Source organism: Sitophilus oryzae, unplaced genomic scaffold, assembly GCF_002938485.1.
Source record: "Sitophilus oryzae breed Bouriz unplaced genomic scaffold, Soryzae_2.0 scaffold_815_pilon_pilon, whole genome shotgun sequence".
Lineage (NCBI taxonomy): Eukaryota > Metazoa > Arthropoda > Insecta > Coleoptera > Curculionidae > Sitophilus > Sitophilus oryzae.
In genome coordinates this window covers 1,822,818-1,846,148 of record NW_022147434.1, presented here as the reverse complement: position 1 = coordinate 1,846,148, position 23,331 = coordinate 1,822,818, and the positions used below count along the sequence as shown (strand labels likewise).

The window sequence follows — 23,331 nt, the reverse complement described above, 5'->3', positions numbered from 1 at the left end:
AGATGTAGAATAGAAAAAATATAAAAAAAGATAGTTTTCAAAATTGTAATAATACACTGGGTGTTCCATTTAAAATAAAAAAGACACTATTACTTCTCAATTGAAGAGGCAAATCTTTTTCCGATTTTACCGGGCTTTTCAATTCAAGTAAAGATTGGAATAATTTAAATGCCTTAGCTTCATTCAGAACATCGCAATTAGTCGAATACATTAGTAGTTTCAATTAGCGTAGAAGTTTGTTCCTTTAATTTCAATGTAAGCATTCAGAAGGTCAAAATTAGTGGTAGACATTTTCAATTAATAGAAAAAGTTATCAAATTTTTTACTTTTCTACTAATTATACTTCAAAATTTGCGAGAAATGTCATTTTGGCCTTTGATTATCTTCCGTCAAGAGAAATTGTAGCTAGAAATCAAAAGTTTATTATTTTATAAGCTAAATATTAGGCTTTCTCTATAGATACAACTGACTAACTCAAGCTGTTGCTAGGATATTCTATTAATTTTAATTTTGTTTTTTAAATATTGTGAATGATCGTAAACTAAAAAGTATAAAGTGTAATTGAAATCACTAATTTATTCCACTAATTACGAGGTTCTGAATGAAGCTTTATGTAAAAATCCTAATTTACGGCTAACCGTATACATATACGATTATAAAATTGACTATGAATCACATTATAGCATCTTTTAATCAAAATTATCTTTTTTTATCAGGCACGTACGTTATACGAAACTACTGTCCAGTTATTATTATATAAGAAATCTGCTGAATCAACAAGTTCATCTTCAACTGGATTATTATTATCTTGTGGAAGTCTTTCTAAGTATTCAGGTGTTATCCACGATATTGCTTTGTAATAATCACTGTCGTCTATGTTCAATGCTCTGGGAGCATGTAAAAATATTTGACACATGACGGCGTAACCATAAACATCAATAGTAACTTGTTCCAGATAACCTAGCTAAAATTATATGACTGTTTTAATATTTATACTTTGTGTTTTGAATGGCTTAACCTCTAATACGAATTTTTTCGAAAAGTAGCCAGGTATTCCAGGAAAATATCTTACAGTAAATGTAATAATCTCTCCTGCACTTATAGTTCCGGTTTTAGGTTCTACGTTAAATAGATCCCATTCAAATGAACACAAGTCATCTCCACTTGTCTTAAATTCTATACAACACAGGCTGTCGTTTATTAAATTTAACTCTTGAACACATATTTCACAGAATATCTACAAAAGAACTTTAGGTTAGGTTCAAAAATTGCTCAATCCGACGCATAGATAAAGGAAATAAATTTAGATTGGAAAGCTCGTCAAAATATATATTTTCTTTGGGTCGCGACCGTTGTACGCGATCTGGCGCTGCTATAGCGGTTTCTAAGAACAACCGCCAAACAATAACAGAAATAATTTTCTCTTGTCAAAATCAGAATCTTCAAAAATTATAAAGTCTTTCAAAATTTAAACCGCCCTCATTGAAAAAATATACTAAGTGTTTAAAGCGTCCATTTTCAAAGTAATTATTTCTATATTGTGAGTTTAATTTAAATTTTATTTACTCAAACCCGTGATAATGATGAAAAAGTGGCATTAAAAACTAAGAAAATGTGTTGTGAACTGTGAACTGCAAAAACCATCGTGGATCGTGGCATAACGTCGGTTTCCAATGTTTCATAGGTATTTCACATGACATGTCCTTATATAAAATAAAGTTTCTTGTATGCAACACACTGTATTTTATTTATAAAATTAAAAGGAAATAATAATAAATTTGAATAAATAATATTTGGCGACATAATTCCGGAAAAAGCCGAACCGATCCGAAATTATCAAAAGCTTTGGATCGCGACTGTTGCAAGAAATGCACCAAATACCGTATGATCGAAAAAAAACGGAGTCCAGTTGGCTTGGAAATGAACATCAATGACATTCCCCATTTAATTTTACATACAAAATAACAGCGATCTTCATTTCATAGCCATCGCTGACGCCGTTTTTATTCGATCATACGGTAGTATTTACATTGTCCTTATGGGCACTTTCCAATCTAAACTTGTTTCATTTATCTATGATCCGACGACACTCAATTTGACGATTAAAATTACGCTAGCTGTTTTCGAAGCTTAAACTGGGTTTTTAATCGTCTTATAATCTTATACTACAAGAAAAATATACCTAACTAAAATTGCCGAGTTCAGCGCTTTTCACAGTTCACATGAACTCGAGTTTAAAATATGTTTGTACAACTTTAGCGTTGATAAAGGACTAGTGAAAGACCGACTGTACGAATGGGCAAGGAAAAAGTTTTTCAGAGAATGATTCGATAATCGCTGAATGAAAATAAAACGTAGAACCTTAAGATAAGCTTTAATAGATGGCAGTTTGATTTCGGAAAAGGCCAATATCGACTCTGAAATTCAGCACAAGATTAGCAGCGTCTCAAGAGCATTCTGGAAATTAAAAGACAGGGTTTTCTACAATCATAACTTGAGCACAAAAACCAAACTCGCAGTTTACCGAGCAATAATAATTCCCACCATGTTATATGGAAGCGAAACCTGGGTGCCGACACATACCGCCGACACATGAGCTCATTAAACAAGTTGGAACAGAGACATCTTAGACAACTCTTAAGAATCAAATGGTTCCATCATGTCTGAAACGTATCGGTCCTTGAAAAAGCTAACTGCGAGAATATTGAAGTCATGATTACAAAGTCCCGCTTAAGATGGGCTGGTCACGTATGCAGAATGCAGGAAAACCGCATACCAAAATCTCTGCTTTACTGTGAGCTTGAAGACGGTAAGAGGAGGCCGGGTGGACAACTCAAAAGGTACAAGAATATTTTCCACGAAAACTTAAAGGGGATTAACAAGCAGAATGAAGAGTGGGAAGAAGCAGCTCACAATAGAATGGAATGGAGAAGAATTATAAACTCAGTTAACAGCGACAATCAAAAAGTAAAGAGGCAACAAAGCAATGAGATTTTTGAATGTCCGGAGTGCCGTAGACAGATAATATCACGTATCGAGCTTTTGAGTCACAGAAAAGCTCATGAAAGAAAACGCCTTCCGTGACCATCTTCTGATGCGTGTCAAATACTCGTCAGCGAGTAATGGCAGTATGTAGTATGTATGCATGTATATAGATAAAGTAAACTGTACAAAATCTAATGGCAGATTTCTATCAGGCTGAACCATTCAATTCCCAACAAAAAATGTAAACCCAAAGTTTTAATGCATATGCAAGGATGAGTGTCGTTTCCTAAAAGAATTGGGAAGATACGCAACTCTAGTTCGGCTAACGAAGGCATATCGAAAACGGCGTGGAACTGAAAGCGACGGTGTTGCCATATTAAAATGTGTAATATCTGTAATACGTTTGACAAAAATATCTTTGGATGAAAAATCCGCGTTTATATATTGAAAATTTATTCGGTGTTAAACTTAGATTAAACAACAAAAACAAAATTTTTTCTATAGGTCCTGAATATTTCGTATAATCGAAAAAAGTGGTTTAGTTGGCTTGGAAATGACGACTATTGATATTTACCATAATATTTTACATATGATACAACAGCGATCTTCATTTTCAAGCCAATTCTGACGATGTTCTTTGTTTAATCATATATTATTATACTAAATGTTTCCGACAACCACCCACTCTGTCGATTGAAAGCAGAACTACGGTACAATATTCTTTATTCGCTGCGCTGCAAACGACTATAGACGCGCAGTGGCGCAGAGCTAAACTAATTCTCGGACAAGTTGACTAGCGGCGACCGGTATCGTCAGCTACATCTCAGACAGGTTTCGTGCCACGAAATCGCCCATAAGGTTGCGCATCTTTTTATTTCTTCAGTCAACGAATGTATGCTATTGTTTACCTGATTTCCATAATCTATGACAGTTTTATCCAGAATATAAGATAATTTTGAAGATTTTCCTGTAATGTTTAATATTTCTTCTTCTCCTCCATAAACTTTGCATATAGCTCCGGCACTTACTTCTGTATTAGGTGGAGGATTAAAACCAACAGTGACTATAGTGTATTCAGATGGTTCCAAAATGCCTACATTTCGGGAAACCGTAGAATCGTTAATATATTTTTTAAGGTTTGTCCTAACCCACATATTTTTGTTATTCACGGTTATAAAACGACTTCATTACTGCTAGGATTTAAAGGCGTAGACGTCGGCTTTACAAGACTTGTAAATGAATAAAACACTAACATAGTAAGATCCCAGAGTGACCAGACATAACTTATTTTCACAAGGATGAAACATTAGGCTCTCAGTAGTGCTCTCATGTGCTTTGAATACCGGCGTGTTTGTGGGGTTTGCCCTGCGACACCTTGGCAGATACCAGGTGAGAAAGGTAACTAAAAGAAATAAACGAATTTAAGTTATTTTTGCATGTCTGATTTTTACATATGTTATTAAGACAGCTATTATAAAGTTATATTTAATCAGTCAGACAGATTGTAATGACCAAACATCCTCTAAACACAAAAATTATTCAGCCGTGATTATGAGCGCGGAAGAACTATGCATTTCCAAGTAAAGCATTTAAATGTTTTGAAATTACTTACTGCTTTCGATTTAATATTTTTGCATCTCTATTTAAATAAAATTAGTTGTAAAAATGAAAACAATACAAACATACTTATGGAGCCGATCGATCGACTATTGGATTGCATGTGAGCACGGCTCCATAAGAATTATATGGGTTACAAATCTGCAACTAAATAGTTCGCCGACTAAGTATTGCATTTTTCCAATATTTCCTCTTACAGTATCCAAACTATTTAAAAACGTAAGTCAGAGAATTCAAGGTGTCTTGTTTTTCAAATTAATATATTTTTTAGAAAATATGCGATAATAATTATGAAATATTTTCTAAACAATTGTTTTGAGTAGTTTATATGCAATAAATTAATTTACTTAAATAATTATTAATCATTACTTTAATAAAAAAGCTCATCTTATTTAAATAGAGATGCAAAAATATTAAATCGGAAGCAGTAAGTTTTTAAATATTTAATTACATTACTGTGAAGCGCATAGTTCTCCCGCGCTCATATTAGTCACGGCTAAATAATAGAGGTCATTACAATCTGTCTGACTTGGTCATTACAATCTGTCTGACTGATTAAATATAACTTAAAAACGTAAAAATCAGACATGTAAAAATAAGTAAAGGTCATTTATTTCTTTTAGTTACCTTTCTCACCTGGTATCTGCCAAGGTGTCACAGGACAAACCCCACAAACACGCGGGTATTCAAAGCACATGAGAGTATTACATGGTACAAAGAAAATAAGGTATGATCGATAGCGGCTCCAATTTCGTTAAGTTTGCGCATACCACCTGTGACATCATATGCCATACAAAAAAATATCCATATTGTTCAATTGCCATTAATAAAAAAAGACCTAAATTAGGGAAGAATTAGGATATAACCATAGATAAAAGAAAATAATCTTCTATTCAGATAGATATGAAACTTAATAGTAAAATGTTGGGTCAAAGCGCCCCTCCGTGTTCTTAGTAGAGACTACGTTTAACCCAGCGCCTTCGCCTTTTCTGCGGTAAATATTTTTTATGTTTATATTTGATTTCAAAGGATTTAGTTTTAAAGCTACACTGATATATTAGTATATCAGAATAACTTTAATAAAACATAAGAATATATATATATTTTACAGTTTATTAAATATAAATTTTGACTACAAGGTAGAAAGTAAATCACAATATTTGATAAAACTTATAAGTATACCATTTTTACAGTTAATAAATAATAAAACTATTTCTGACTCTGATATTTAACATTTAGATAGATAGAATATTAAAAAACATACCGGTATTTGCAGACGCAGGCCCAAATTTAATAAAAACCAAAATTTTTCCTGCGAAAATCGGGCTTTTTTCACAGAAAAGGTATTTTTTGATTTATCAACAATCATTGTCAAGTTGACAATATACAGGGTGTTTTCTAATTAGTCTAAGAAATTGTGGTGTGATTCCTCATGTGTTCTTAAAACAATTTTTATATAACCATTGGGTCTAAAGTACTTCCTTTCTGATCTACAGGGTGTTAAAATTAAAAAAAATCGATATTTTGCTTAAAATAAATGGTACACTACTGCTTTTTTAAAGAAAATATATTTTTTTCTTGACTGGTCATCCTTTTTCAACACAATTGATCTTTTGAGTTTTTGTTGTTCATCAAACGGTTGCCGAGAAAAAAATAAATATACTTATTAAGAGCCCGCCTTAAGCCGTTTTCTAACGATTTTTTATTTTTTAGATTAATTAGGAAACACCCTGTATATGCATATCACAGGCAACCAAATAAACTAGTAACCTCTAAAAATTATTTTTCCTACCACTAGCGACATACCGTGTTTTTAGTGAGTACTAAATTATTTTATCAAAATTTCACCATATAAGTTTCCAGGCAATGGATATAACCCCAAAAGTTATGTCAAATCATCACGGCAAATCATCGAGCTTGACATTTGAAAAATTATTTTCACATTTATTGTCATCTGTTTGACAATTTAAAATTGGCGCGCGGAGCTTGCCGACCAATGGTGCCTGTTATCACCTGTGACGTAGTGACCAACCTGCACAATATCATACCTTGTATTCTTTGTATCATGAGCTTCCCCTAGGAGATGCAAGACCTTGTCGTTGGTGGGGAAGCTCCTTGTCAGGTGCTGGCAGAATCTCCTCTAGCACTTTGGCTCGGTCCAAGAAGCATCTCACTCATTGTCTTGTCTCTGGCTGTAGTGGCCAGGGAATTGCACCAAGACAATTAAACCAGGCACCTTCTACTGTCTGTGGTCATGTCTCGCGGGTAGAGGGTGTGGGGGGTCTTGGCTTAACCGCCTGGACCAAGAGGAGACAACCTCACCAAAAACCTAAATCCTACGATGGCGGGGCCAGGTCAAAGGGATGCGTGGCTAGATAGAGGACTAGCCATTACTGGTCTCAACCTTGGGGCATCAGGGGGCACCCCATTGTATTTACCCCTTACTTCTACATGCGGGGCTCTGTAGAAGTGGACTGACTATCCCTAGCGACTCGTGGGAACACTATGAGATCCAGTAATAACAATAAAAACACCACCGGAGAAGCTGTGGGGAAACCCCCTAGCGACACTGGGAACAGGAACAATGAAAGTTCCAAGGGGTCAAACCCCCCAAAGAAAACTACAGGAGAGGTGGCTGACACTTGCGCGGGACCGTCCTGCGCTAGTGGTACTCAAGCTACCACCTCCTTTAGCAAGGGTCGAGACAACAACAGGCGACACAGACTACCGTTTAGCCTACCTGGCCTGGGTCAACCAGGCGGGTTGGACGATCCGCTGAGAGTGGGTCTTAGCGGAGCAGAAGCACGGAGATACCTCCGACTGCTCCACGCAGGACTTGCTCCAGAGGAAGCAAAAGAGAAAGTACTCCTCCATAGAGGGGAGGGTAAAGGAACCAAGAAACAGGCCGGCGCATCTCCACCAAAGGGCAAAAGAGGGAGCGAAAACCTTTCACCTCTGCTCCGGCAAGAAGAGAAAAAAGCCAGGATGGAAAGACGTCCAACACCGAGAGGCAAGCAGGGACATATCACCAGCTTTGCCTCTATTGCTGGACAAGTGAAAATGGCAGTGATACCAAAGGATTACCCAGAGGTTGTACTGACCACCGACCAGCAAACGGCTCTAGAAGAGGCGATACTGGACGAAGTAGTGGCGATTGGAGAGCAACACAACGACGGACAAAATATGGGTCAAATGCGATTTGCGGGGATTCACTTTCGGGTGGGCATGCTCCTCATAGACTGTGTATCTCCAGAATCGGCGGATTGGTTGATAGAAACGGCACCTAAAATTAAGAATTGGCAGGGGCCGGGACTGGTTGCTCTGAAGGGAGAAAAACATCCCTAAGAAGGCGACCATCACGGTCTTTTGCCGAGGAGCAAAGGGAAAGACACCACCTACCTGCTGAACCTTTATCCAGGGTCAGAACTCCGATGTAAGGACGTCGTGTTGGCGAATCATCAACTCGAGGGGAGGGAGGGCCACGGCCAAGTCCTCACAATAGGAATTGACCTCAAATCCAAGGAGGCAATAGAGAAAGAGGGATACACTCTTTACTATAGATTCGGGACAACACCGGTATCAGGCCTAAGAAGAGACCAAGCTAAACAGGTAGAGAAAATGGAGACAGATCCTCCAGCCTCTACCTCACAGTTACCTCAGCCGAAGACTAGCTCATCGACTGTGAAGGGCACGGAGGGCCAAACCCCAACCGTGGAAGGGTGTATATCCTCGGAGAAGGTTGATGGCCACTTCTCGGAGGAGGAACTTCCGTTGTCAGAGGAAGATGAGGAATACCCTATCCCCTCTACAACGGGAGAATCCTCACACACCCCAGTAACCTAAACCAGGTCCAAAGTCCTACTCCAGCCCCTCTTCCCACCCCGAACTTATCCTTTCTTCCTTCCCCCCATGCATGGGATATCCCAAATAAACCTGCACCATGCAAAAGAGTCTTCCGCTATAATAGCAAGACTCTTTGAGAAACATCATTATGCAATGGTACTAGCCCAGGAACCCTGGGTGTATCAGGGACAAATTAGAGGTTTGTCTGGAAAAAATTCAAAGGTAATATATGATAACAGGTAGGAATTTCCCCGAGCCTGTATTCTTATAAGAAAGGACATTAACTACACATGTGTTTCAGAATTTACAACCCGAGATCTTGTTCCTATCATGGTTCAGCTTATTATCGAGAATTGCAGTAAAAACATCGTGATTGCCTCTGCTTACTTTCCGGGTGACGGGGAGGCACCGCCTCCGGAGGTACGGGAGCTCGTGCGATTCTGCAGCCAACGGCAACTACCTCTGCTATTGGGATGCGACTCCAATACACACAATGAGGTATGGGGAAGCACTAACACTAACACTAGAGGTGAGTGTTTACTTGAATTCCTCTTAGCATGCAATCTTGAAGTTCTCAATGTAGGGAACAGCCCCACGTTTGTGACAAAAACGCGGGCAGAAGTGTTAGATTTAACAATCGGGAGTGCTGGTGTAATCAGTTACTTGAAACAATAGAGGGTCCCAACGAAACCCTCCCTATCAGATCACAGAATCATCGAGTTCAAATTAGGAGGAATCACACCCCAAACAGAAACTCGAAGGAATCCAAGAAAAACAGACTGGGACATGTATAACACCAACCTCGTAGACAACCTAAACCGTATAGATACAAGTAGGGCCAGAAACCATCTGCATCTAGAATGGTACGCAAGGGAAGTCAGCGGTGCAATATTGGATGCATATGAATCTAGATGCCCCGCAAGTAAAGGCATACAAAAAAGTAACAACAAGCCCTGGTGGAAGAAGAAGTTGGCCAAACTTAGATCGGAGGTCCGACGACTCTTTAATAGAGCTAAATCCAGTGGCGAATGGCAGCTCTACAGCGAGAAATTAACTGAGTATAAGAAGGAGATAAGAAGGGCAACTGCTCCACGCAGGACTTGCTCCAGAGGAAGCAAAACGGAAAGTACTCCTCCATAGAGGGGAGGGTAAAGGAACCAAGAAACAGGCCGGCGCATCTCCACCAAAGGGCAAAAGAGGGAGCGAAAACCTTTCACCTCTGCTCCGGCAAGAAGAGAAAAAAGCCAGGATGGAAAGACGTCCAACACCGAGAGGCAAGCAGGGACATATCACCAGCTTTGCCTCTATTGCTGGAAAAGTGAAAATGGCAGTGCTACCAGGATTACCCAGAGGTTGTACTGACCACCGACCAGCAAACGGCTCTAGAAGAGGCGATACTGGACGAAGTAGTGGCGATTGGAGAGCAACACAACGACGGACAAAATGTGGGTCAAATGCGATTTGCGGGGATTCACTTTCGGGTGGGCATGCTCCTCATAGACTGTGTATCTACAGAATCGGCGGATTGGTTGATAGAAACGGCACCTAAACTTAAGAATTGGCAGGGGCCAGGACTGGTTGCTCTGAAGGGAGAAAACATCCCTAAGGAGGCGACCATCACGGTCTTTTTGCCGAGGAGCAAAGGGAAAGACACCACCTACCTGCTGAACCTTATCCAGGGTCAGAACTCCGATGTAAGGACATCGTGTCGGCGAATCATCAACTCGAGGGAGGAGGGCCACGGCCAAGTCCTCACAATAGGAATTGACCTCAAATCCAAGGAGGCAATAGAGAAAGAGGGATACACTCTTTACTATAGATTCGGGACAACACCGGTATCAGGCCTAAGAAGAGACCAAGCTAAACAGGTAGAGAAAATGGAGACAGATCCTCCAGCCTCTACCTCACAGTTACCTCAGCCGAAGACTAGCTCATCGACTGTGAAGGGCACGGAGGGCCAAACCCCAACCGTGGAAGGGTGTATATCCTCGGAGAAGGTTGATGGCCACTTCTCGGAGGAGGAACTTCCGTTGTCAGAGGAAGATGAGGAATACCCTATCCCCTCTACAACGGGAGAATCCTCACACACCCCAGTAACCTAAACCAGGTCCAAAGTCCTACTCCAGCCCCTCTTCCCACCCCGAACTTATCCTTTCTTCCTTCCCCCCATGCATGGGATATCCCAAATAAACCTGCACCATGCAAAAGAGTCTTCCGCTATAATAGCAAGACTCTTTGAGAAACATCATTATGCAATGGTACTAGCCCAGGAACCCTGGGTGTATCAGGGACAAATTAGAGGTTTGTCTGGAAAAAATTCAAAGGTAATATATGATAACAGGTAGGAATTTCCCCGAGCCTGTATTCTTATAAGAAAGGACATTAACTACACATGTGTTTCAGAATTTACAACCCGAGATCTTGTTCCTATCATGGTTCAGCTTATTATCGAGGATTGCAGTAAAAACATCGTGATTGCCTCTGCTTACTTTCCGGGTGACGGGGAGGCACCGCCTCCGGAGGTACGGGAGCTCGTGCGATTCTGCAGCCAACGGCGACTACCTCTGCTATTGGGATGCGACTCCAATACACACAATGAGGTATGGGGAAGCACTAACACTAACACTAGAGGTGAGTGTTTACTTGAATTCCTCTTAGCATACAATCTTGAAGTACTCAATGTAGGGAACAGCCTCACGTTCGTGACAAAAAAGCGGGCAGAAGTATTAGATTTAACAATCGGGAGTGCTAGTGTAATCAGTTACGTGAAATACTGGAGGGTCTCAACGGAACCCTCCCTATCAGATCACAGAATCATCGAGTTCAAATTAGGAGGAATCACACTCCAAACAGAAACTCGAAGGAATCCAAGAAAAACAGACTGGGACATATATAACACCAATCTCGTAGACAACCTAAACAGTATAGATGCAAGTAGGGCCAGAAACCATCTGCATCTAGAATGGTATGCAAGGGAAGTTAGCGGTGCAATATTGGATGCATACGAATCTAGTTGCCCCGCAAGTAAAGGCATACAAAAAAGTAACAACAAGCCCTGGTGGAACAAGAAGTTGGCCAATCTTAGATCGGAGGTCCGACGACTCTTTAATAGAGCTAAATCCAGTGGCGAATGGCAGCTCTACAGCGAGAAATTAACTGAGTATAAAAGGAGATAAGAAGGCAAACCGGTCTGACTTTAGATCCTTTTGCGAAAACATCACTCCTACTCCTGATGCAGCTAGATTACACAAAGCTATGGCCAAGAGTGGATCTATCCCCAACATGGCACTTAAGAATCTGACGGAAGCTACACGGAGGGAGAGGAAGAGAGAGCAAATCTCCTACTTTATACACACTTTCCAGGTAGCATACCTATTGATACTTATGTAGCTCCCACTGAACCCCACAATCCTTGCAGGGAAGATTGGGAAGTGGCCAAGCTAGTAATAACAGAACAAAAGCTGAAATGGGCGATCGACACCTTTCAGCCCTATAAAGCAGCAGGAGTGGATGGGATCTTTCCTGCCCTTCTAAAGGAGGGTCAGCAAATAGCTACTCACCATCTACTAAGCATTACAAGAAGCAGTCTAGCGATATACCAACCACATGGAGAAGAGCAAAAGTAATCTTCATACCCAAAATAGGCAAAACTGACTGGACAAATCCCAAGTCATTTAGGCCTATTAGTCTCACATCGTTCATACTAAAAACGCTGGAGAAAGTAGTTGACAACCATAATGGAGAAAATCATCTAAAGGTTAAACCACTGCATGATAGTCAGCATGCATATAGAACGGGCAGATCCACAGAAACTGCTCTGTACCAATTAACGGAGCTAATACAGACAAGTCTGGATAGCAAAGAAACAGCAATTTGTGCCTTCTTGGATATTGCGGGGGCGTTTGACAATATACCACATAAGGAGGTCAGGCGATCTCTAGAAACAAGAGGGGTGAACAGAACTATTATTCGCTGGTTTTGGGAAATGCTGTCAACACGAACAGCAGAGGCTCAGATGGGCACCAAAACTGTAGCTGTTCAACGCAACACAACGCAAGGAACTCAAACAACGCAAGGAACTCCACAAGGTGGAGTAACCTCCCCTTTGCTGTGGAGCTTGGTGGTCGATGAACTACTAGATGAATTAACTCTAGCGGGAATACACTGCATTGGGTATGCAGATGACATAGTCATGATCGCTCGGGGGAAACATGAAGGCACCTTGTGTGATATTATCCAAAGAGGACTCCGTATCACTGAGAGATGGTGTAGGACTGTAGGGCTGAGTATCAACTCAGACAAAACCGCGATAGTGCCATTCACCAGAAGGCGAAGTCTTAAAAACTTGAAAAGAATCTAAAACTTGAAAGAAAACTAGATGGAAAGGAAATACTGCCAACACAGGAAGTTAAATACCTGGGAATAACCCTGGACAGTAAACTCCTGTGGAACAGGCATATTAAGAACACTACCAGCAAAGCCATAAAGGCTCTCATGATATGCAGAAGACTGGCCGGAAATAGATGGGGCTGTTCCCCTAACATTTTGCGCTGGATGTATACCATGATAGTAACACCCATGATTACTTATGGAGCAGTTGCCTGGTACACAAAACTAGAGCAACGGACGGCAAGGCTAAACCTATGCAAAGTCCAGAGACTAGCATGTGTGTGCATCACAGGAGCCATGAGAACCTGTCCAACAGCAGCAATAGAGGTCATTCTAGATCTAACACCACTGCACATTGTCATTGGTAGATATGCCAATGCGACAATGATTAGAATGGTCACTAACGGAATTAGTACTGGGAGAATTGTCAGATCAGGGACTTGGAACACCCTCAAAAAGGAAATACCACTCCTGCAACTCCCAGTGGACGATATGCCAAGAACGTACAACTTTGACAAACATGTCAATGTAGTATTGAGCAATAAGAAGGATTGGAAGAGCGAAACGCTTGCCCAGCAGTTAAAAAGACCATACCATAACTTGGTATACTGATGCTTCCAAAACCAATACGGGAACAGGGATCGAGTGTTTGGGCCGAGAGCTAATTACTCCGAACCAATGGGCACTTACCCTAGTATCCTACAGGCAGAAATCTACGCTATCGAGAGATGCGTACAACTTATCTTAGATAGGAACTATCGGAAACAAGAAATAGCCATCTTATCTGATAGTCAAGCAGCGTTAAAGGCGATCAACTCAGTCTCAATCAATTCGAAATTGGTCAAAGAATACATAGAGAAGCTGAATAAATTAGGCAAAGAAAACAAAGTCCTCCTACACTGGGTGCCTGCTCACCAAGGGATAAAAGGCAATGAAAAAGCAAATAATCTAGGTAGAAAAGGAGCGAACACTCCACTAACTGGACCAGAACCGTTCTGCTTTCCAAGTGGTAACCAACTCAAGGAGGAACTCAAGAACTTGGAAGATTCCATCCGCAACCTGGAATGGAAATCTTGCAATGGTCTAGGACACTCGAAGAAGTTTCTGAGGGCTTATGATCAATAAAAATCACAGATCTTCCTAGGTCTGAGTAAGAACAATCTTCGGATTGTCACGGGGTTTTAACAGGACACTGTCTCCTCAATGAACACCTCAGTAGATTGAAACTAAGAAGAAACGGCGAATGCAGATTCTGTGGGGAAGATGGTGAAACACCAGTACACCTCATCACTGAGTGCGCCGAGACGACAACCATTCGTGCCATGAATTTTGGTACGACTGATATTGGAGATGGAGAACTACCCTCTATAAAACCGTCCCAGATACTGGCTTTTGTCAAAGCCCTGGGACTGTATGATGAGTTATGATTCAAGAAAGGGGGACACAATGGATCTGTAAGGTCGAAGTGATTAACCCCCCTCCCACTCATTCTAAATTCTAAAAAAATTGTATCATGAGAGTATTACTGGAAACCTAAGATTTCATCCTTGTGAAAATAAGTTATGTCTGATCGCTCTGGAATCTTGGACTATAATATGCAAAGCAAAGATTATTTAGTTAGCATACAAACATGATTTAGCTAGCGGATAAGTTTATATAATATTACTTAATTTGAATTTTTACATTGAAAGATTTTTGGTCCGTTTAGAGCAAACTTATAATTTAGAAATTTATACATTAGAGAATGTCTATTCTAAAAAGGTTATCTGATAACTAGGTTATATTATTGAAAGGAGTGCTTCATTGAATTTATCGAATTTTTCGGTTATAGGAGATCGAAGGGTGGTCTCACTGTTGAAATAACATGTACATTTTATGACTATAATTGAAGACATGAGTGGAAAAAGACGTCATGTCGCATTTTTAAAGTTAAAGCCTAAAAATTATTGATGGTGTATGTGACATGACACCTTTATCATCTAGGATATTCTTTATGGTATTTATATTTGATATTTAGAGTCTATTGGAGGACAGATCTGTCAAAGTGATGTTGAAATACTGGATAAAACTTATTTTTAAAAAAAATCGACATGACACCTTTATCTACTCATGTCTTCAATTCTAACAATTATTACTAGCAGATCTAGCAGTCGAATCATATCGAAAGATTCGACTATAATTCAGAATTAGATTCAGCTTAAAATTCTATATACACTCAGATGCAAAAAAACGCAACAGAGTTTTTTTTTGTCAAATTTAAAGTGTTGCTTATATTTTTATTTTTAGCTATATTTTCATAAATTTTATAACAAGCTGTATATAATTACATCAACTTTAATTAGTAAACTAAGTTTTTTATAAACTTTAGTATTTGGCATATTATACAGGGTTAAACGAGAGGTTGTATTTTTACCTTAACTTTAAAACACCCTGTACAATAACTTCGTGTGTAACTTTTCCTAAAATATAATGTAACGGTCAGAACAGTGTGTCCTGAGCATTTTGTTTTTTGAATCATGTCAATACATGCCTTGGTTAATTTTTAAGAGCGAAATAAACTTGCCACCAACAATTTGCAATTTTTTCAATTACCATTTATTGAAGTTATTTTTCAATATGACAAGGCGGCTTTGGTGATTATTGTAAACTATATACTACTATGAACTACGCATCATGTTCGACGTTTGGGAAATGCTTGGAAGGAGGTTTAGAGGTCGCGAAGCGGTAGCAGCTTTATTAAACGAACTTCGCTTGGTTCTTAAAGAATAATGGAAAACCATAACGCAATATGATGTATGCTGCCTCAATGACAGTATGAACGGACGTATACATGCAGTTGTAGCAGCTAAGGGAGACAAGTATTAGGGTATTTTTTACAATTTTTTTTTGTTTGTATGCTTGAGTATTACAGATGTTTTCTTTAATATCGTTAGTTCTGTTATCGTTATGAATGTTTATTAAAACCAGGACTGTATCTTTAGTCTTTCACGTTTTTTTTAAATTTAGTATAGAGTATCCAATGCAGCGTAAACCATCTCGTCATATTAAAAAATTACATCAAAAAGTAATAATAATTGAAAAAATTGCAAATTGGTCGTGGTCAGTTTATTTCGCTTTTAATTAACCAAAGCATTTATTGACATGAATCAAAAAATAAAATGCTCAAGAGTCATGGTTCTCACCGCAAAATTATTTTTAGGAAAATTTACACACGAAATTATTGTACAGGGTGTTTTAAAGTTAAGGTAAAAAAAACAACCTCTCTATTAACCCTGTATAATGTGCCAAATACTAAAGTTTATAAAACACTTATTTTACGAATTAAAGTTGATATAATTATATACAGCTTGCCTAAAAAACTCATGAAAATAGGGCTAAAAATAACAAAAATATATCACTTTAAATTTAACCAAAATTTTCTCCGTTGCGTTTTTTTTGCATCTGAGTGTAGTACATCTGCTGGATCTGTGTCTATGAAAGGAATGCGGACAAAAAACATTTAAATAAACAGCAATATATTTTAAGCCGGTATCCCACGACGTGGGACTTGGCGAGTTTGGCGCGCCATTTGCCGAGCCACGCGTCGTGGAAGTGAGAGCACTCGTCGATGCGACGAGCGGCTCGGCTCGGCGCGGTCTTCCGGTCAGTTGTCGGTAAATGTGGTACAAGTCAAAGGATGAACGAGCATCGCAGGCTTGAGTTGTCTGAACTTGTTGAATCATTTCCTACCATTCCCACGTAGGCTTGTATTAAACAAAAATGTTTAGCAGTCTCAGTAGCGTTCTTCATATCGTCGGAGAATAATCGTTGAGATAGGTGTATTTTTTGCAAATTAAGTTTCTCATTTATTTATTTTTTGAAGAATGGGGTGGTCAAATGAACTGGTTATAGAATTTTTGGAACTTTACGCAGGTGAACCAGCAATTTGGAATCCAAAGGACCCAAGCCACAAAAATAGAAATATTGTTCATGATAGTTGGAAAATAATTGAAACTAATTTAAGTGTCAAATGCACGGTGGCGGAACTTAAATAGAAGAAAGAAGCATAACTGATGGCAACCATGTTGACTACACACTGCCACAAACAAATATACACTGCACTGTTTTCACTACTATGCAACTTGACAAGTCCAGTCGACGGTGGCGCGCAAATTTGCACTCGCCACGCACCGCGCCGTGGGAAACAACCACGCTTGCTGGATCGCCACTTGGCGAACTGACTTGCCAAGCCGAAATTCGCCAAGTCCCGCGTCGTGGGATGCCGGCTTTATAGGTCGACTTGACGAGTACGTCACCGCAAATCGCTCCGCCCACTAATTTTATTAGCTACTTGCAAATTTGTCGAATTTTTATTGATGGGACGCGTCGTCTAATTTTTTACGAAAAACATCGAGAGAATATCGTTTCCACTCTCACGGATACCCCGGAGCTACAGAACGGAAAGACGTACTGTATATTGCGTTATTTTTATTTGAAGAACTATGCAGTGTTGCCATGCTTTTTTTATTTACTGAAATTTTGGTTAAAAACAGTATGTCGGAAAAGTGGTTACAACCTGGAGTGAATTTAACTTTATTAATGCTTAATTTTTTTTAATTATAGAGCCTTATAGAGAAGTTATTAGTTATTACTAATACTAGTTAGTTATACTAGTTAGTTATTACTATACTATTAGTTAGGTCGGCAAGTTTATAATATATAGCATCCGGTGGCCATAAATAGTTATCAAGCAACCTTTTTAGTTTATGGATCCTTGTTTGGGCGTTATGTTTTACCTTCACTAGGTTCTATACTTAACCATTTGGTAATGTCGTGGCTGTTGCAAGTTTTAAAGGACATATCAAACAGATTGGATTCTTCTACTTCTACACTACTCAACAGTGGAAATAAAATTTCCTTCATTTCTTCTTTATACATTTCACTACGATAAATAGCTTGATTTAATAAAGATGGTTCCGTGATTTGAGAGCATCTTTCCACATCTTCCATTGGAACAATATCACAGATTTTATTTTCGGTATAAAACCAAGGTTTAGTTCGAAGGTTCTCTTCAGTATTAAAATTAACGCACATTTCATCGCCATGCTTTAGAATTATATATTATTAGAAGTTCATTAATTTTTCGAAATAAAATGTTTTTGTTACCTCATCCGGTTTAATATTCTTTGCAGAGAAAATATTTTCCGACCAGTACCATTTAAAGTTCACCGTTAGACAACTGATATTTTTTATTACAACCAGTTTGTAGCTTGATGATCCTAGTGGTATGCATTGGAAATCTAAAGAATCTGGGTATAAATTCACCGTGGGAAACATCACCTCTCCATGTAGATTAATGACATCCTTGAATAAAAAATGTTCGTAAAATAAAAGTTTTTTATAATACAGGGTGGCGCCCCTAATAGGCCGAGGGAGCTCCAAGGAGAACGGTAGTTTATATCGAAATGAAATTTTGGCAGCATCTGTAGGTTAACTGAAAGAATTTTATAAAAATATATAGAATTATACAGGGTGTCCACAAAAAAAGTTACACATCAAAGTTTTGTTTTTTCTAATGGAACACCTTATATATAAAATAAAATTATATAAGGATTCTTGCCACTTAACTGCTTATATAGAAATTTAATTCTACGCTGTGTCTGTCATAATGTGGATCAACTTGCTCTTACTACCGGTTTCGGAGCCCTACTCCGTCATCAGGTGAGCTTGGGCAGATCCACAAAATGACAACCACAGCGCAGAGATAGTTAATTCCGACTTGTCGAAAAGTGTCGGTTAGATATTAAGTCCCGAACGGGAGATAGCGGCCTGCGTGCAATGGTAGTACTTTCGTATCATGACAGACACAGCGTAGAATTAAATTTCTATATAAGCAGTTAAGTGGCAAGAATCCTTATATAATTTTATTATATACCTATACAAGAAATTTGTTTTCTATCTTATATATAAATTGATTTTCGGATTCTAGGAAAAAAATAAAGGTGAGTTTTATTAAAGAAGCATATACCTAAAATCTAAGGATTTTGACATATTTCACATTTTGTAAAAATTAAGAGTAAATTTTAAATTTCGATAACAGCCTCCCTAAATTTTAGTTGACCTTGTATAGCCTGATATTTAATTACAGTAACCATTGTATGTTAAACCAAGGTGAGACAAAATTAATATGGAACATTATCACTTTTAAAAAAAAGTTACTCCTTTATTTTAAATGAACAGCCAGTATATTATTCTGGTGTTCGATGGGGAATTTATATATCTTCAAAATATTATTAAGGTGCCTACCCCTCAGACAAAGATTTTCCTAGATATTTTAATTTTTATGATTTTGCGTCAGTAGATCTTTATTATTTGAAGAAATCTAGGGTGGCTGTCATATACCTTTTGTTAATTTAACAAAAATTAAAGATTGTAGAGTAAAATACTCAACGGTAATAGAAAGATACACGTTTAAAATGTATTTTAATTATTACACAATTAAAACTAGATATAAACCTATAATTATGTGACAAAACTTAGCTAGATGATGAAGCTCAAATACTCAAAATGCTTCCTTCTCTGTTAACTGTATAAAATGAGTGTCTTTTCAAAAGGATCTTTTCATTTTAAAAAGTTCTACCTCGAAAAGCAGCTGCAATCATTTCTCTGATGTTGTCGACAATAGTTGGTCGAGTTTTTTAAACACTGTCTTTAATATATCCCCATAAAAAAACAGACTAGATAAAATCAGGAGCATTTAAGTATTCTATTAATGGTATATGCGCTCTGCATTCACCAACTAATAGAATCATATCAATTCTCTCTGATAAGATGATGTAAGTTTGCATTTTCGGTAAATTTCTGAGAATTTGTTTTGTTTTAACTGACACAAAATGATAACTAGTTATTAAAGTTGGACTAATTAGACAGCTATGTTGGAGTAACGTCAGACATATCACAGCCACCCCCTAGATTTTATCAAATAGTAAAGATCTACCCAGATCAAATCATGCAAATAAAATTATCTAGGAAAGTCTTTGTTTAAGGGGTAGGCAACCTCACTAATATTTTGAAGAGACATGAATTCTCCATTGAATATCGGAATAATATACTGGGTGATCCGTTTAAAATAAAAGAGACATTAGATATACATATTAGACTATACCGGGTAAATTCCAATTTAGGTAGATTTTATTGTAATTTAAAAATTGTTCTTTATTTCTAGAAAATGTTAAATATGTTAAAAACCTGATATTTTAGTCATATACTTCTCTTATAAAACTCACCTTTATTTTTTCCCAGAATCCGAAAATCAATTAATATATAGGGTGTTACAAAAAACACAACCTTGATAAACTTTTTTTGGGGACACCCTGTAGAACTCTTAATTAAGCTCACAAAATTCCATATCAATACAAACTGTCGTTCTCCTTGGAGCCTCCGCGGCGTATGAGAGAAGCCACCCTGTATATACCTATAGTTCATATCAAATAAAATTTTAGTCACGTAATTAAGCTTAACACTTGCTTTGTAGAGCTATAAAATGTTGTTTCGGGAGAGTTGAATATCCGGGAAAGTTGAGTTATTGAATGTTATTGCACCCAACAACCACGAAACTACGCCCTCCTTTAACGTGTTAAAATTTTTTCGAGAATTTTATTAAAATTTGAAATTGTCACAACACAAAGCGACGCCCAGTTTGGGTTCTTTTTCACTTAATTTTTACTACCCGAAACATCGTTACATCACACAAACCTCGTATCTGAGTGTTTAATAATTTCAATAACTGCACTAGTAAAAAACTAAAATATTTAAATATTATGACAAATCCACGATTTTAATATTATTTCAATGCGATCAACATCGGAACTGCTTGAAATACACAGCCGAAAACTTCTAATTTCTGCCGTATCGAGCGCTGTGGTCGGAATTTTTTTATTTTCAGAAATCATTTTATATATTTTTCGCATTTAGGTCTAAAATCAACGCATTTATTCTAGTGATGTGTCGGTATTTGAGTAACGCGATTTCGGAGCGGTATTTTTTTGTAACGTCCCGTCGGGTCGCGCTCCACAACGGATCAGGAACCTGTTACTGAAGAACGACGATCAGAATGACGACAAAATTATAAATTATTTATAATTGCAAATAAATTATTTATAATCACTCTTGAAGTTAGTTGGAACCGTAGTAACCGCATAGCGACGTGTTTAGCTCCAGCCGTCGCGCTCCTAGAGCCGTAGTTCCACCTGCGCCTGTCGCGAACAGAAGTAACTGGTCCCTGCTGTAAGTAGCTATCGACGCTCGACCTCGGCGGCGACCTAATTAGTTCCAGCAGTCGCTGGAGCGCTTCTAGGGTTTCGATTTTGCCTGTCGCGATGGTAACTGCTATAACTGATTATCGACGCTCGACCTCGGCGGCGGCGGCGTAACTTCGCTCCAGTCGTCGCGCTCCTAGAGCCGTAGTTCCGTCTGTCGCGAACAGAACTAACTGGTCCCTGCTGTAACTAGCTATCGACGCTCGACCTCGGCGGCAACGTACTTCATTCCAGCAGTCGCTGGAGCGCTTCTAGGGTTCCGGTTTTGCCTGTCGCGATTTGGTCGGTTACTATTGGCGTTGGTGCTCCCGTCGCTATTATAAGTTTTATTGTTTATATCTATTTTTAAGGTTAGGTTAGGCCAATAAATATTTTTTTTGACAGTGGTTTGGACTTTGTTCCTGATTTTAACATTAAATATATTATATTGCAATACACATAAATATGAGCTGTTGATTTTATTTAAACGAAAATTGATGGAAAATAACAAGGAATGTCATCGTTTTTCTAAAAATGAGATAGGTTGGCTATACCCTTATACACAATTATAAACTCGATATTTGGAAAATGAGTGGCGGATAAAAGTTACATTAATCTACAAATATAGATAAGTTAGATATATTTTTAGAGGACCGCGACAGTTTAGAAGTCGGAACGTCGGTTACAAAATCGCAGTGTTTTGTCGCGGTATTTTTCTGAAAAAAATGGCAGAAAGGGAAAAGGCAAAGAAATCATCTCCCCGATTACACCACAAAAATGGGAAGAATACATGGAAAATCTTATGACGGAAAATAGAGTCGAATTTATGGACTACCCTGACGTGACGACAAATATAAGAACAATGGGATCCCCGATTAGAATATCAATGGACGAAGTAATTAAGGCATGTACCTCACTAAAAAATCGTAAAGCACCCGGACCGGGAAATATACCGGCAGAGTTAATTAAATCGGGACCGAAAAAACTGTACGAACACTTAAGGAAAATATTCCAGGACTGCATAAACGGAACGGATGTACCACAAGAATGGAATGAGGCTTACCTCTCAACTATATACAAAAAGGGAGATCGTACTAAGTGCGAAAACTACAGGGGAATATCAGTAACAGCCACCGTGAGTAGAATATATGGAAAAATTTGGAGAAATAGGATCGAAAACGAATACCAAGAAATAGAAGCCGAAGAACAAGCAGGATTTAAAGCCGGAAGATCGACGGTGGACCACTTATTTACAGTCACTCAAGTAATAAGTAAAAAGAGCAATATAAACCAAGAGCTACATCTTGTATTCGTGGACCTGCAGAAGGCATACGACAGCGTTCCCCTTGTGAGACTTTGGGAAGCTATGAAAAAAACCAATATAAATGTAAAGCTAATAAAAGCAGTGAAATCATTATATAAACAAACAAAAATTAGAATAAAAGTCGGCAAAAAGTTAACAACAGGATTTAATGGAACCAAAGGTCTGAAAAAAGGGTGCTGTATTTCACCAACACTGTTCAAGATATATCTCGAACAAGTTCTTAAAGGTTGGAAGCAAAAATGTAGAAATATGGGAGTACCCATAGGGGATAATATGCTCTACACACTTTGCTTCGCGGACGATCAGGTGATCATAGCACAAGATTACGATGACATAAATTATATGACACGTAAGCTTATAGAAGAATATCAGAAATGGGGACTTGAGATCAATACTAACAAAACAGAATATATGTGTATTGGAGGAGAACAACAAGATCTAATACTAGAAGAAGGGAAGAAAATTAAGTGCTGCACAAAATACAAATATTTGGGTATGCAAATCACAAATGATGGACTGTTGGATACAGCAATTAAAGAACGAAACCAACTTGGAAGGAATGCTATCACGGTATTGGATGGGATACTGTAGGACAGAAGCATAAACAACAAGAACAAAACTCTAATATACAATACCATCATAAAGAGTATACAGCTACCATCATACCACGTACAGCTGTGAAGTCTGGCCAATTAAGGAAACAACAAAACGAATGCTGGAAGCTACAGAGATGGATTTTTGGAGAAGATCAGCAGGCAAATCAAGACTCGAGCGAATAACTAATGAACGCATAAGAGAGATTATGGAAGTTAAACATACGATAGTGGACGACATAAAGAACAGTCAACTCATATGGTACGGGCATTTCCAACGAATGGCAGAAATAAGAATCCCAAA

The 23,331-nt window shown here is 38.3% G+C and overlaps 2 protein-coding genes across 2 annotated transcripts in view; one reads left to right on the top strand and one right to left on the bottom strand.

Annotated features, from left to right (window-relative positions):
• Positions 1 to 23,331, bottom strand: part of LOC115889577 (hydrocephalus-inducing protein-like) — a 220,623-nt gene that overhangs the window by 143,279 nt on the left and 54,013 nt on the right. The window contains exons 16-20 of the mRNA XM_030909629.1: positions 17,980 to 18,177; positions 17,610 to 17,919; positions 3,894 to 4,078; positions 1,073 to 1,237; positions 725 to 964 (exon numbers count right to left, since the gene is read on the bottom strand). Of these exons, the coding sequence (XP_030765489.1) occupies positions 725 to 964; positions 1,073 to 1,237; positions 3,894 to 4,078; positions 17,610 to 17,919; positions 17,980 to 18,177 (1,098 nt within the window). The remainder of the gene's footprint in view (positions 1 to 724; positions 965 to 1,072; positions 1,238 to 3,893; positions 4,079 to 17,609; positions 17,920 to 17,979; positions 18,178 to 23,331) is intronic.
• Positions 8,525 to 10,591, top strand: LOC115889516. The gene is made up of 2 exons (XM_030909537.1): positions 8,525 to 8,667; positions 8,747 to 10,591. The coding sequence occupies exon 2, from the start codon at positions 9,900 to 9,902 to the stop codon at positions 10,545 to 10,547; it is 648 nt and encodes a 215-aa protein (XP_030765397.1). The 5' UTR covers positions 8,525 to 8,667; positions 8,747 to 9,899; the 3' UTR covers positions 10,548 to 10,591.

What these genes read in the sequence shown, in the direction of transcription:
- LOC115889516 (XM_030909537.1), top strand. Translation starts at nt 9,900, where the DNA reads ATGCGATTTGCGGGGATTCACTTTCGGGTGGGCATGCTCCTCATAGAC.